Source organism: Stegostoma tigrinum, chromosome 9 (genome assembly GCF_030684315.1).
Source record: "Stegostoma tigrinum isolate sSteTig4 chromosome 9, sSteTig4.hap1, whole genome shotgun sequence".
Lineage (NCBI taxonomy): Eukaryota > Metazoa > Chordata > Chondrichthyes > Orectolobiformes > Stegostomatidae > Stegostoma > Stegostoma tigrinum.
The window spans coordinates 67875277-67892159 of record NC_081362.1 but is presented as its reverse complement, the minus strand read 5'-3'; the positions used below and the strand labels follow the sequence as shown (position 1 = coordinate 67892159).

Genomic DNA, 16883 nt, shown 5'->3' with positions numbered 1-16883 from the left:
GCACTCTGCTTAGAGGTGCTGTTGGGATGACGAAGCTGTCGTTCAATCTGAATGGCCAGCAGCTAGGTGGGGATTTCCTCTCACATGAGGGATAAATGTCTTGCCTCCAACCAATTAATGTACCTCCGATCATGACATGGCATAGGCCAGAAAGCATCAACCTGGATGTCATTTGCACAACTGTGTAGCAGGGCAGGAAATCCTGCTGCCCAAAAAACTATGCCCCATCTTTCTTGAATCCTGCATTTTGCAAACTTTTTGACTGCTTAATGGAACATCCAGCACAAGTTGAGCAGAAATTTCTGCCCATTAAATATTGGGAATAATGTAGACATTGTCTTCAGTCCCCATTCCAAATTTATTTCCCCCTCTACGGACTTCTTCCTACTCCCTGCATACTACGCAAAACTTAAGCAGACAGCTTGTAATCCTGGTGTCTTCACAGAGTTGATCTTTTGACCGTATATCCACGCCATTATGAGGACTATCTTTGTCCATCTCCGTAATATCACCTCTTTTGGTCCCATCATGTATCAATTACGGCTGACACCTTCATTCATGCCTTTGTTAACTCTAAGCTATTTCTACTCACTCGTGGCCTACCTTCCATATTTTACTATCCTTAGTCTGCTGTCTATTGTCATTTTTCCCGTGTATGTTCATCAAGCATCCCTGCAGTAGCTGACTGACATTGCCTTTTATTCAAAACCTTGATTTTAAAATGCTGATTCTTGTTTTCAAATTCCTTTCTCCATTGCTGTAATCTCTTCCAGCCACCAACTTTTCAAGATAGCCTGACTCATCTAATTCTGGTCTTGTGAGTAAACCAATTTTAAACCACCATTGTCCTTTCAGCTATGTAGATCATAGCTTCTGGAGTTCCCTTTCTACATTGCTCTACCACCTTAACTTCTTTTCTTTCTTCAAGACACTCCTTTAAACCTGTACTTTTTTTTAAAATTAAGTTTTTGGTCATTTTACTCAATAAATCCTTCCATGGCTCTGCATCATATTTCTGTTTTATAATGCTTCAGTGAAGCACCTTGGAATGCTTTGTTACATTGAAGGCGCTAAAGAAATATATGTTGTTGAGCTGAGAAAATGGAGCATAATTAAAAGAAGCTATTCAGTTTATTAAATCGAAATGTGTTTCATATGTAAGCAAAGGAACAAGCCACTCAATTAGAATTTGAAGTAGGAATGTCTATGATAGCGAACCTGTTCATCTCGCTGTAGCTCTAAACGCTGTATGATATCATCTTTTTCCTGTATCAGAGTTTCCAGCTCCTGACAGCTCTTAAACAACTTATTCTCTGATTCACCAGTCTGGATATTGGCTGCTTTTAGCTTCTCTTCCATGACACAAACCTAGGAACAAAAAAAAACCACACACAAAAGAAATGCAATAAAATTCTTCATAAAATGAATTAAAAAACACAGCAGACAGTATCTGTTGGAAAGGTATTTAAGGAAGCTTGGCTAGTCCTGCTAACTCATAGTAAAACTCAGTGCTACCCTAATGGGAGATTTCACATTTGATCTCAAACTCCAATAACATCTCAATTGGACAGTTATTTCCTGGTATTTTAATGTGCTGTAACACCATGCCAAAGTAAAAGCCAGACACAAAATTTCCCGAATGAAATCATCACATTTTAAGAATCACGTCACTCAACCGCATAGTAGTATTTTCCATTTGTAACCAGGTGGGAAGCAAATATTTGCAGCTGTCGTTTGTTAATCACCACTTACAGTTGTTTTGCTAATATGTTGGTTTTGTTGGTATGTATCTGTTTATGTCTAATGCTCTCTTATTATGGCAGCAACAGGAAAATGATTAAATCCCTGCAGACAAATTCAAAAACTCTAAACAGACAAGGAAAATGAACTAAATAACTCCTCCTGGACACAAATGGTGACAGCCACAAATTTCCCTTCACTTTTGATCTTCACTCTCCTCCTTCAACATTTTTCTCTCTATTTTTAATTTCTGTTTTCATCTCAAATGTTTTCTCCTTTTTCCCCTCCAGTGAGCAGATAACTGAACAGTAATCCTGGAAACTAGAATGCTGAAAATAGATGGCAAATACTGCTAAAGCACAGTATATAGTGGATCCTGAGAACTGCAGTCTTTTAAATCAAGTATAATTACTTGAAAATGTTTATCTTATAGTCTTAGACCGAGGTCCTAAGCACGGGAAGTGAGCTATACTGGCTTGAGACCTGACAGAGATAGCCAAATAGCAATGTTTCCAGAATGCAGTGGGAGCAAGGCTGCAGCTAAGGGACTAAAACACAAAAAGGCAAGGATTTGCCTGGTAGGCTCCGAGTGAGTGTGCACTTTGACGGCAAGCAATAAGCCCAGGGATGTAGCCTGGTCTTGTCCATGAGTTGGGTGTGTGTGTGTCCTCCTGAGTGCAGACTGTCTTTGCTACTGCATTACAACGATGGTTGCTGTTGCAGCTCAAGGTTCAATATTGAAGTGCAGAGGCTTCTTGTAAGTAGGTTGGAGATGTGCCACAAGAATTCTTAGAGACTGGCACATGGGCCGTGGATATGGGCTACCTGTGGCCAGTGCCCATGGACCGTGCCTGCAGATGCTCTGGTATCCATGTCAAGTTATGAAGAAATTGAGTTGGGTGGTCATCAAGGCATTTAACAAGCAAAAAAACTAATTATTTGGCAATTCACTGCTGAACAAGGAACTTACCACACCATTTGTGGAAAAACAAAAAATGGAGCAAGATACTCTGGATTTCGAAACTGGCATTGCTGGATTTCTCATCTTATTCTACCACAAACTTCGCCATAAGCCACATTGCTCAGGCCCTATAAGATTTTGTCCATTAGTTTGCTTTCTCTCTACAAATGGCGTCTGACACACTTTGAGTAATTCTGCCATTCTCTGCCATCTTACTTCAGGAAAAATAGTAATTTGTACTGCCTTTGCCTAAATGTGTGTAATAATTGTTTCAAGGTGAGGTTACACAAGAGGAAAATTGGCGATCAGAAGATTAAGGCAAGTGTTTTTAACTTTCCTTGTGGGATCAGGAGGAATAAGAGGACGCATTTGGGCCATCAACTGTTTAAGACCAGGTCAAACAGAATGTTAAGCTTACATGGACAATCTAGACCAGTCTGAGTGGAAGTGGGGTGATAAAGCTTGGTAACATTGGTGTACATAGTCATAAAGTGGATCCGTGAGAGATTTTTAAATGGGGGTAGTTTCAATTTTTATTTTGTCTTAAATCAACAACAGATGTTAATTGACAGACTGTGTGATTTGGGGCCAGGTATCTTTCATATCAGATGTAAAGGCTTGTTTCTAACACATCGGTGTTATTTCTCACCTAGGTCAGCCTGGCCTGCATCAGATAGTTGTAGCATGCTTGCAAGGTAATGACTCTAAATATAAAGTTGTAACATTTAAAGTGCACAACTACACAATAGAATCTATACAGTAGGTGAGGAAGAGGCCTGTCTGCTTATACACCACCTGCTGGTAAGCCTTCTCAGCACGACGGTTGGCATCGATTACTTGCCTTTCCAACTGTTGCATCTGGAAAGCAGAAAACACTGCAGTAAATGTGGAGCTAACTGCAACATGAATTCTACTAGCACATTCTAAATTTGTTTCAAAACATTTGTAGTTTATTTTCCTTCGGAGAAAACTAACAGCTACAGATATAAGAGTTGGGAAAGGAAAATAGGCCACTCCAACACTGTAATGGAAGTGTTTATAGCAGCACAGTTCAGGAAAACATTTTTTTAAGTGCACAAGTCAATGTTCCTAGTTCATGTGTTATATGTAGTTGCATATCGCTGATTCAGGACTCTTTTAATAATATTTTTCAGGTATTACTCAAAGATGAAATTAAGTTATTTTAAAAATCAAAGCCTGCATGTTATGATAACACTGGAAGCTGTTCCACAGACCAGGAACTCAACTTTGGAGGCTGCATTCGAGTACAAATGAGGCTATGCTAGATTCCCACTGCATGGAGTACCACTTTGAGAGATGCTCTTTACCCCTCTATGCTGTCAGAGGTGGTGTTAAGCAAATGCTATGCTCTAAATCCACTCTAGAACATAAAATGGGTGATTTGTAGGGCATAACAAGGTCAGACACAGAACTACTTCACGATGCAGTAGTTATGTGGAATACAGAATGGTCAGCAATGGAGTGTAAAGCCATACATTCTGCATAAAAGGAGATCAATGAAGGATGCCACAAATTTTAATACTTCAGGGGCAATATTGCATTAGAACTAGTTTAAATGATTTTTGAGCTCTCCTCCCATTCTCACCTGCTTTGAAATTGATTAAAATTTTCACTAATGAGCAACTGCAGTTATCTTACAAGTTGGCCATTCTATGCTATTGATAAAATTATTTTTCATTGCCAGCTATGAATAATGCAAGCCTTTTTTTGCAGAGATATATTCAGTGACAAATTTCTATATGTTAGTGTGTTTTACTGTACAATTCATGGAATTTTGTTCCAGACATAGTGAAAACAATAATAAACAGAATTTATGCAAAAATCACAACCTTTTCAAAACAAAATTGGAATGTTAAACTATACTATACTGAAATAGTGGTAAAAGAGATATAGCTTAAAGTTGGAGTGATTTGGCAACTTAATATTCATGATCAGACAGGGAGGAAAATTAGTTATCTAGCAGCAGTGTTAATTATTGACTCTATCATAACTAATTTCTGCTACTGACCAGAAAGACATCAGGAATGGTTATACATGCACACTTGGCCTGCACTTTATAGCCAGCACACACGCTACTGATCCTGTCTTTCCAATCAGCAGTAGGAACTTCAATGTCACAATGTAAGTTCCAGTTTGGACTTCTTCATTTATGGGGATAAACAAAATATAAAAATATACATTGGATATACCTAACAGATACATGAAATGGAATTAGTGACCGAGGTTATAACAGTAATGTAGAGTAATGCATTAATGCAAAGAAAATTGGTACGGTTCCTGTTATGTCTTTCAGATCACCAAACAATGGAATTGAGATGGAGGTGGAGATTGCATATTGTTCAACAAAATATGCAAAACTAAGGTAATAACAGTATTTTTTAACCATTTCAAGGTAGACTGGAATAAAGGTAATGTATACAGTCAAAGTGGTTAATGCTTTTTAACACGTATTCAGAATTCCTTCCTGGGCTAATTCCATGTGCAATGACAGAAAGCGATTATCAAGAGTAAACTTGAGAGATAGTTATACAACTTGAACAAACAACAGTTAAGATGCCTTTAGATTAAAAAATACCTCTTGTGATTATGTTTCGGTGACTAATCACCATGTTAACTAACCAAACAACAAAAGAATTAAGTATATGGTATACCAAGTCAATTAATTCTGCAATCTAACTGATGATAACTGACAGTTAACTGATACATCTTGTATGGCAACATCTTTCCTAATTAGAATCCACTTGCCAACCAATCAGCACTTTTTTTCTCATTCTCCTTACATTGGTATTCTAGCAAATATCCTGATGGGTACAATATTAAAAACCTTCATTTAAAAAGTCCTTTTTCAGCAATACTCAAGTTTTGTACTAATAACCAAGAAGTTATTATTGAAATGAGTCAGATGTTCAACATAACAAGTTGTATTTTGCACCTAACTTGAGGAATAAATTCTCAGCAAACATGTTAAGGACATCAGGTTTATGTCATCAGTTCTAGCACTGTCTTCGTTGGAGCCCAACAAACTAAATAAAAAGATGTTTAGACAGCTGTTGCAATGACACTGGAAGCTACATCTGTGTGACATTTATCAGAATCAGCAAGTTATCAAACACAAATAATACCACCCACGGGAAATGCTTTGTTTCTGATGCTTTTGTAAATTGAAAGGATACTTTTTAAAGCACTTTGTACTCAAGCAATATCTTTATAAAAGAATAGAGTCTAAACAGCAAGTATCTACTGTTGAAATTCAAACAATTTTAGAAGAATTAATGAACTTTCACAGTCAGACACAATAGCACCATGATTTATTTTGCAGTATACTCTGAGCAAATGGGTTTTATCCAGTCCAAAGAACAATAGTTATTAGGCTAGATTTTGTCATCTATGGCAAAGTAACGGCATTCACTGATGTCTTCAAAAAAAGTTGCCTCTAAGGATCTAGCAATTTCAGTGACACTGGCTATCCCTTTCTTGATGTGAGTTTAAATTTGACACTAGGAAATCTCCAGGCACCCATCAACAAGGATACCATCAAGTGTGATAAGCAACCAATTAGATTGAAGATCTTAGGGCTCTCCAATTCTTCCTGGAGCAAAGACCTGAACAGTCCCCACCCACCACCACCCTCCTCTGCTTGGCCAAGTTTGTCCTTACTGTCAACTTCTTTCAACTCCTCTCATTTTCTTCTGGTAAGAGGGGTTGACATGGGTACCTGCACGGGCCCGAGTTATGTCTGTCTCTTCGTGGGTTACGTGGAACATTCCTTGTTTGAGTCCTATTCCGGCCCCCACCCACAAATCTTTCTCCAATACATCAATGATATCATCGATGCTGCTTCCCTCTCTCATCAAGAATTGGAAAACTTCGTTAATCTCACCTCCAATTTCCACCCTGCCCTCACTTTCACCTGGTCAATCTCTGACTCCTCCATTCCCTTCCTCGACATTTCTGTTTCCATTTCTGGGAACAGACTGACCACTAATATCCATTACAAACCCACCGACTCCCATAGCTACCTGGACTATACATCCTCACAACCCACACCCTGTAAAGACTCCATCCCATTCTCTCAGTTCCTCTGTTTCCATTGCATATGTTCAGATGAGGCTAACTTTGACAAGGGAGCCTCTGAAGTGTCCACATTCTTCCTCAACCGAGGACTCCCCAGCTCTGTTGTCGACAGGGCCCTCAATCGGGTCCAACCCATCTCCTGCACTTCAGCCCTCACCCCTGCTCTTCATTTACGCAACAGCGATAGGGTGCCCCTTATCCTCACCTACCATCCCACCAGCATCCACACCCAGAAGATCATCAGACACCATTTAATTCCATCTCCAGCAAGATGCCACCATCAGACACATATTCCCCTCTGCTCCCTTGTTCGCCTTCCACAGGGACCGTTCCCTTCGGGACACCCTGATCCACACTTCTTTCACCCCCAACACCTCCTCACAGACCTATGGCACCTTCCCCTATAACTGGCAAAGGTGCAACACCTGCCCGTTTACCTCCTCCATCCCCAGTATCCAAAGGCCCAAACATACCTTCCAGGTGAAGCAACACTTCACCTGCACTTCCCAGAATCTAGTCTACTGTATTCGCTCTCACAATGTGGTCTCCTCTATGCAGGGGAAATGAAGCGTAGACTTGGTGACCGCTTCACAGAACATTTACATTCTGCTCACAAAAAAAGACCCTGAACAAACTGTTGCCTGCCACTTCAATGCACGCCCCTGCTCCCTAGCCAATATCTCTGTCTCTGGTTTGCTACTGTGTTCTAGTGAAGCTCAGCGCAAGCTGGAGGAACAACACCTCATTTTCCACTTGGGGACTCTGCATCCCTCTGGACTCAATATTGAGTTCAATCATTTTAGGGCCTAAACTCTCCCATGTCCCAGCCCCCAACCCCACACACCAGACCTTGTTACCACATATCCTACCACTCCACATCCCCAGTTGTTAGTCACTAACAGTCCCCATTAACAAGTATTCACCCTCCCAGCCTGATCATTAGCAACTCCTTTGTCTGTCCAACTGTCTTTCTCTCTCTTTGGGCTCTATCCTATTGTTTACTCCACATCCCACCCACCTCCCTATTTTCTACATATAAACTGACGTTTCCAAGCCACCATCAGTTCTGAGGAAGGGTCACCAGACCTGAAATGTTAACTCTGTTTTCTCCTCCACAGATGCTGCCAGATCTGCTGAGCTTTTCCAGCAACTTTGTTTTTGTTCCTGATTTACAGCATCCATAGTTCTTTTGGTTTTTATTTGCAATTAGATTGAAGGATTCTCACAGATTGCAAATCACAAAGTAAAAATCATTGAATCCATTTACTTCAAAATATAATTTTTACAGATATAAAAACTAATGATTGGAATGCTTTATAGATTAAAAGTTACAAATTATAGACTATATATTAATAAACTTGCAGAATAGGTGAATAATTGGCAAATGAAGTTCCGCACAAATGAATTTGAGTGGGTACATTGTGGTAGATCGACCAATGAATCAGTTATTACTTGGAAGATACAAGTCTGAATGGGGTAGAGTAACAAAAGAAATCCGTGAGCACAAATACTGTAATCACGAAGGGTTGTTTCACAAGTTAGCAAGGCCATATAAAAAGCATATCAAGTGCAAGCTTTTTTTATTTCTAGAGGGAAAAAATTGAATAGTAGGGAAATTATGCTGAACCAACATTGAATCTTAACTAGACCCTCCATTTAGAACACTGGCTGTAGCATCATACTACAAAAAGGATACACAAGCATTAGAATGAATGCAGAGCTGATATATAGGAATAATACCAGAATGTACATATCAAGAAAGGATCGACAGGCTGGATTCTTTCTCTCTTGAGACAAGCTCTCTGAGCAGTGACCTAACAGAGCTCTTTAAAGTAATTGGCCCCAGCTATGCCTGCCTCTTTGTAGGTTACGTGGAACAGTCCCTCTTCCGCACCTACAAAGGTCCCAAACCCCACCTCTTCCTCCGTTACATTGATGACTGTATTGGCGCCGCCTCTTGCTCCCCAGAGGAGCTCAAACAGTTCACCCACTTCACCAACACCTTCCACCCCAACCTTCAGTTCACCTGGGCCATCTCCAGCACATCCCTCACCTTCCTGGACCTCTCAGTCTCCATCTCAGGCAACCAGCTTGTAACTGATGTCCATTACAAGCCCACCGACTGCCACAGCTACCTAGAATACATCTCCTCCCACCCACCCTCCTGCAAAAATTCCATCCTCTATTCCCAATTCCTCCGCCTCCGCCGCATCTGCTCCCACGATGAGGCATTCCACTCCCGCACATCCCAGATGTCCAAGTTCTTCAAGGACCGCAACTTTCCCCCCACAGTGGTCAAGAATGCCCTTGACCGCGTCTCCCGCATTTCCCGCAACACATCCCTCACACCCCGCCCCCGCCACAACCGCCCAAAGAGGATCCCCCTCGTTCTCAAACACCACCCCACCAACCTCCGGATACAACACATCATCCTTCGACACTTCCGCCATCTACAATCCGACCCCACCACCCAAGACATTTTTCCACCGCCATCCTTGTCTGCTTTCCGGAGAGAGCACTCTCTCCGTGACTCCCTTGTTCGCTCCACATTGCCTTCCAACCCCACCACACCCGGCACCTTCCCCTGCAACCACAGGAAATGCTATACTTGCCCCCACACCTCCTCCCTCACCCCTATCCCAGGCCCCAAGACGACTTTCCATATTAAGCAGAGGTTCACCTGCACATCTGCCAATGTGGTATACTGCATCCATTGTACCCGGTGTGGCTTCCTCTACATTGGGGAAACCAAGCGGAGGCTTGGGGACCGCTTTGCAGAACACCTCCGCTCGGTTCGCAATAAACAACCGCACCTCCCAGTCGCGAACCATTTCCACTCCCCCTCCCATTCTTTAGATGACATGTCCATCATGGGCCTCCTGCAGTGCCACAATGATGCCACCCGAAGGTTGCAGGAACAGCAACTCATATTCCGCTTGTGAACCCTGCAGCCCAATGGTATCAATGTGGACTTCACAAGCTTCAAAATCTCCCCTTCCCCCACTGCATCCCAAAACCAGCCCAGTTAGTCCCCTCCCCCCACTGCACCACACAACCAGCCCAGCTCTTCCCCTCCACCAACTGCATCCCAAAACCAGTCCAGTCTGTCTCTGCCTCCCTAACCTGTTCTTCCTCTCACCCATCCCTTCCTCCCACCCCAAGCCGCACCTCCATCTCCTACCTACTAACCTCATCCCACCTCCTTGACCTGTCCGTCCTCCCTGGACTGACCTATCCACTGCCCACCTCCCCACCTATACTCTCCTCTCCACCTATCTTCTTTTCTTTCCATTTCCGGTCCGCCTCCCCCTCTCTCCCTATTTATTCCAGAACCCTCACCCCATCCCCCTCTCTGATGAAGGGTCTAGGCCTGGAACGTCAGCTTTTGTGCTCCCGAGATGCAGCTTGGCCTGCTGTTTTCATCCAGCTTCACACTTTATTATCTTCTTTAAAGTATCAAATGTTTTGGTGGACGAAACACATAGAGAATGCTTCCTCTTGTGGGGAACAGCATAACCAGAGGCATCAATACAAGGTAATCTCTAAGGAAGTCAATAGGCAATGCAGAAAAAATTTCAGCCAAATTAGGGGCAAAAATGTGAAATTTGCGACCGCAGTAAGCAGCTGATGTGAAAAATTAGACAGATATATGAGGAAGCAAGGAATAGATTGCTACAATGATACTTCCAAATTATCTCATGAAAATGTAAGTTCAAGTGGAACAGAAACTTTGGTACAGATTGGTTGGGCCAAACAGCCAGTTGTTGTGCCAAATACTCCATGTAATCCTGCATAATTATGATAATAATATCCACATCATAAAAACAAAGATCTTTTCTGTGACATTGTAATGAAATGTATGCCAAGAAAACATGCACAGGTATTCATTGGCAACAATCTTCAGCAGCAACAACTGCAAATTTAACACTTTTTTCAATGTTAGGGTATGTGAGCTGTAAAGAAAGTTGGATGAAAATAAAATAAATCTGCACTTTGGATTGCAATACCTCGCAGAATGTTCTGCCCCATTTACCAAAAGTCTGTGGGTGTAGAATCACCCTGTTCAATAACATAAAGACGCAAGGCCAAAACTCATAAATGAGTAGACATCATCTTCTAAATGAGGGCACCCCGTCTTGACGACACGAGCTATAAACTTCATGAAGTGACTGACCCAATAGTGGCAGGTTTCTCTGCATTTGTTAGAGTTCTAAGTTCTGATCACCAGTCTTAATTAAAGTGAAAATTGGCAAATCACTTTCGCTCTGGGGAAGAACAGTCAACTAACCTCCATGTCAGTTCCACAGATGCTATGTGTCAATAACAAAATAATTTTCACTCTTCTGTTGTGGGTCTATATAAAGAAATAAAACACTAAAATGTTTTAATAAAAAGAGGTTTCCTTGCTAATATTGCAGTAGAATGTTGGGAAGTTGTCATATTCATCCTGTCAATTAGGTTAGCTCATTTTGCCACTTGGGGACAATACCAATCGTAATTAAACCAGCAAATCTGTTCTTCATGAAGATCTGTCAACGATTAGGTATTGAAAGTCAGACCAGATTCAAATAAGATTGGTGATAGGTTCATATCTTTGAACAGAAATGTTCATCTCACTGCTGACCTTTTCAGCTTATCATTCTTGTGTCTGTGCTTTGTTGTTTCCAAAGTTAAAACTTTTCAATTGGATTGAGAACTTTCAGAATCACAAACACTGTATGAAAAATGGAACATTAATTATACCGGAGTAAAAATGGGTAAAAACAAAACAGGTAAATCAGAAATTGAAGTGGAATTTAATACCATCTCGAGGTGACAGTGGAGGGATAGTGCTTTTATTCAGCCTAGAGAGGGTGTATGATCAGACCAAACATCTACCAGCATCTGGCCTGAACAATTCCAGGTTGGGAACATTTATCCTTTCCATCTCACAGTCAGTTGAGGCCCTGAAGAGAAAAGTTTATGCACACTTCAGGACCTCACTCTACAGTTGGTATTCAAGCAGTGGTATGGTAGCGCTCTTCTGGTGTTATGGTAGTGTCCCTATCTCTGAGCCAGGAGGCACAGGTTCAAGTCATATCTGCTCCACTGCTGTGTAATAACATTTCTGATCAGGTTAATTATTAAATATCTTTATACAGTGATGGGCAGGGTAGTCGTCATGTACGAAACTCAGACAAATTAAGTTCTATTTCCTTGAAAGCTGTCCAGGAGATAAAGGCATCTTTCGTTCAATGGCACCCAAGTTCCTAATTCAGAAACCTGGGGCGGGAGGAGAGAGGGAGGGAAAGGGGATGTGACACACTGGGTGCCATTCTCCTGACCTTTTTGGCACCCACCCAGATCCCTTCCCAAGTGAGCAACTCATCCTCACAGTTAACAGTGTGGAGCTAGAGGAACACAGGAGGCCAGGCAGCATTAGTGGAGCGGGAAAGTTGACGTTATGGGTCAGGACCCTTCTTCAGAAAAGTTAATGTCCCTCACTGATCCAGGACTGATGGTGGGCTGCATTGCCAGCAGCTATCATTTGCTCTCTTGTGACTTTGATGCCAAAGAGGAGCTGCCAGTCTGTGACGAGAGCTAGCAGCATTTGATTGTTGGAATTTCGACCTCCAGTGTGCTGGATCCTGATATTGGCCTTACACTTTATAGGGTAGAATTTCCCCAAACGAGGTGGTGTAGAGCTCTCTCCAGCTTTCCATCCAGCAGGACTGATCCACGTTACCAGGATAAGAAAAAAATTCTGCCCTAGGTTTCTGCTTCCAATCTCCAAACAATTTGTCCTTTATCACCTCTTAACAATTAATTTCAAAGTAATGGCATGAACATTCGATTGGTTTAGAATTACAATTATTAACATTTTTATTCCGCAAACTTTTCAAAATTCAGTTGCGCGGCAATACCAAATGAGTTGTAGAAATCTTACACTTATTTCTAACTGGTCATGGTCAAAAAAAAAGAGAAAACTGCAATGCTTGGATATGAACTTGACTGAAGTTTCATTTTGAAGTATATAAGATTAACGAGACTAGTTTGTGTCATTTACAGGCTTTACTAATTTCTGTTTCTGGGACAACAATTCGAAAGAAAATGAGGAAATGATGAGTGAAGTGTAATGTTTTTGCTCACTGTAATTTAGAAATCAGTATACTTCCCAACAGAGAGAATGTCAATGCTTTTTCTGGCTCAATTAAATGCAGAACTTAAATATTTGATTACAGCCAACATCAGGTTTATAGGAGCGGGGCAGATGAGCACAGCCACGCATGCACAGCACAGGGCTGTCAAAAAATAAAGGTGCTAGCTCAGCAATGTGGTATATTATCTGAGTTGCAGAGGATTCAGATGTTCATTTTGAGTGGCCAGGTGATCGATAAAGGTCAGTGAATATCCACAACAAAATGCACTGGAGAGCCTGTCAATTGCCTTGCCTAAGTTGTTCCAGAGTATCAAGAAGTTCAGCTTCAACTTGTGTCAAAGGCTTTGTATAGTGCATAGAAAGCATTTTGTTCAACTAGACCAAGTAGTCAGCAACTCAAACAGAAATTGCTGGAAAAGCTCAGCTAGTTTGCCTCTGTGACTTCCTATCCCATCTATGCAACTTATCACACTTTTTTAGCTTAACATTACATAAAATGCTGGATATGGAGCTCACCAGGCCTTCATGTACATCATTAATAAACTGCGTTGTTTCATTAAATTTTGGATAAAGTGATGGAGCACCAGGCCAGGCCTTCTGACCAGCTTGCCACCTCACCTGGCAGCCTCTGCACCAACCTCAACCCCCAGAAACCTGAGCCAGAGCAAAAATCTAACATTTGAACTCTACAGTCTCAATGCAGATGCAATAATTAATGACCAGTACTCCAGACAGCAACTGAATCCTCTATACACATCTCTGTGAAATGCTGGTTGTAAGTAATATCCTCTCTGAATTAACATTGAGTTTCAGCCAAAATAAAAACCTGAAGAACTGCAGATGTTGGAAATCAGAAACAAAAACTGAAATCGCTGGAAAATCTCAGCTGGCCTGGCAGCGGCTGTGGGGAGAAATTAGAGTTAATGTTTTGGGTCCAGTGGCTGGAACTCAATCTTGGTTCTGACAGCATGCAACTTACAATTCGTGTTTCGTGTGCAATTACAATGTGTGTAGAAGGCTCAGTTTTTACCATATATTACTGACCTAGATGTGGGAATAGTGAGCTCCATATCTAGTTTTGTAAGTAGTATTAAGTTAAAAAGTGTAGTAAGTTACACAGATGGGGTAGGAAGTCACAGACAGATCAGATGAGTGCAGAATATTGTGGAAGGTACAGTTTAATATGAGTAAGTTTAAGGTCCACTTTCTTTTATCAGCCACTGCAAGAAAGACAAATTAGAATATTTTTCTAATGAAGAGAAGCAAAGAATGGTGGAAGAACAAAAAGATCTGCATACTCAGCTACAGCAATCACTAAAAGCCAGCATAATTAAAAGGTAATTGTGAAGATAATTTGAATGTTTTCCTTTATCTCAAGAACGTTGATCTACAGAAGTATGGAATTGATACTTCCGTTGTATAGAATCTTAATCAGTTTCCTCTCTCTAAAAGGGTATCCCTACCTCTAACAGGGTCCAAAAATTTAGACCTGCTTCTACCAAGTCTAATCCACACATGCTGTTGGTCCTTTTCCTGGCTAAAGAAAATCAGATGTGGCCGAAGGCAGTGTAGTTTTATACGGGCATCAACCTCCATGAATCACGGATGTGCAATCTGGAACCAGATCTCACTTCCACACCACCACGAACACAGTACGGGTCATATTCTATATTGAATCATCCAGATTTAGGCATCTGTCACCATTTTCACCATGGATCGCCAACATTATGAAAATTCAGTCCATTGTGTTTAGATTTAGGCATAGCATCTCAAGCAGGAGATATTGGCCTTGGAATGTGTAGAGAGTGGAGTCACCAGAATGATAACAGGGTTTAAGGATTAAATAGAGGGCAGATTCTCTAAATTTGGCTTCTACTTCCTTGCACTTAGAAGCGTGAGTGACGTGTTAAAAATGGCAAAAAAGGATTTGATAGAGCAGATACAGAGACTTCCTCCTGTTTGCGATTCTGCTATTAAAACTAAAATTTTAGTCATTCTGGATTGAACTTATGCAATTCAAGTCCAGAGCCCTGTCCTTCAAAACATGGTAGATCTTGGGTTAATTGCAATTTTAAATTCTGAGATAAATGAAATTTACTTAGGTATGGATATCAATGAAGTTGGATCATTGGTGTATAAGGAGCTACTGATCAGCAATGATCTGACTCAATGGCAGAAAAATACTTCAGGTAGTGAGCAGCCTACCCTTTCCACTCCTTTCCTTCCTGTGTTTAGTTCAAATGTGACTGAAATTTAAAAGTGTTGCAAATGCTTTTTTAAGCAAGATACAAGCCAACAGCCAATTCAACAATTCACACACTACTGTATACATTCTTTCTAGTGATGCATGAACTAGTTTCACCTTGGCTCAGTATGCTTAATTTGTTTTTAGTTCAGTGAGGAACATTCTGAGAACTTCTAATTTGAATGTTGATTTAAGCTATGATAAATGTTGACTAGAGAAAGTCCTTACAGTAATAATAATTGTTATATCGTCGTGAAGGTTAATTTAGACCTTGTGACATAGCAGTATAAGCAAATATTACCCTACAGTAACCTCTCAGAGTTTCATCAACCAATGCTCACACACAAAACTCCAAAATCCAATGAAGGGATCCTTGTTGATATTTTAAAAAAAACTCTTTCATTGCATTCTACATTCTGCCAATTACTTCACCATTCCACAGATTCCAGTAGCAACCTCATACGGATAAAAGGAGTGCTGCAACAAAATATCCTTCATGTGTCGAAAAGGACCCTGTTATTTTATTATAAATACAGATGATGCAAAATATTTGACATTGTTTGACTTGCATATTAATTTCCAAGTGTATGAATTGCATTCAGGATTGTGGCAACCTCAATTCTCTACTGAAATGTGCAATGAGTTTATTACAATGGGGTACAATGTAGAATGCTTATTGTGTAGTTTGTTTTCAAAGATGAAACTAAGTTGCAGTGACAGGGGTAAAACATTCCCATCCTTTTGGAGGTGACTTTGGGGATTGGGTGGAGGGGGGTGCTACATGGGAGTAAACTCTCACTAAGAAGCAGTAGGATTGCATCCCTCTGCTTCCACCTCCTTTGACCACTTGCTCAGAAGAGAGAGCAATCGTGACAATAATCCATCTGGCAAAAAAAGAGGGAATTCATTCAACTGAGAAGCCAGTTTACTTTGATTATTGCAGTAGAATAGCAATTTAGTTCAGAAAGCAGAAACTTATCATTTGCACTGATTGGTGGAGGTCATTGGTAATCAAACCCCACTACTCCACTTGTCGCTCCATTAGTATTAATGTGGGGTGGTTGACTTCATCATTGAAATGGTGAGTTGCTTCTCTTTTGTACTATCACTCAGATTAAAAGCGATTTTCATCAGGCTTTTAAAAAAATTAACTTGCAATAATTTGTTTATTACAACAGTAATCTTGTTTGTAAAATGAGTGGCATACACAGTCAACATGTACAATAATTGATCTTTATGTTGAACTAGAATCTGGAATTTATAGGGAGGGGGGAAAAAGAGGAGGGGGTGTAGCACTACTAATCAGAGAGGGTATCACAGCTACAGAAGCTTCCTTTGTCGAGGAAGATCTGCCTACTGAGTCAGTATGGGTGGAAATTAGGAACAGCAAGGGAGTAGTCACCTCGTTAGGGGTTTACTACAGGCCCCCCAATAGCAGCAGGGAGATTGAAGAAAGCATAGGTCGACAGATTTTGGAAAAGTGTGCACGCAGTAGGGTTGTTGTAATGGGTGACTTTAACTTTCCTAATATTGATTGGAACCTCCTTCGAGCAGAAGATTTGAATGGAGCTGTTTTTGTAAGGTGTGTTCAGGAGGGTTTCCTAACGCAGTACGTTGACAGGCCGACGAGGGGAGAGGCCATTCTAGACTTGGCGCTCGGAAACGAGCAGGGGCAGGTATCAGATCTTGTGGTGGGAGAGCAT

At 41.0% G+C, this 16883-nt stretch overlaps 1 protein-coding gene across 2 annotated transcripts in view; it reads right to left on the bottom strand.

Moving 5' to 3' along the window:
• The window catches only part of plekhh2 (pleckstrin homology domain containing, family H (with MyTH4 domain) member 2), a 114014-nt gene that overhangs the window by 68273 nt on the left and 28858 nt on the right, over positions 1-16883 (bottom strand). For both annotated transcript variants that reach the window (XM_048536634.2, XM_048536635.2), the window contains exons 3-4: positions 3497-3559; positions 1219-1368 (exon numbers count right to left, since the gene is read on the bottom strand). In XM_048536634.2, the coding sequence (XP_048392591.1) occupies positions 1219-1368; positions 3497-3559 (213 nt within the window). The remainder of the gene's footprint in view (positions 1-1218; positions 1369-3496; positions 3560-16883) is intronic.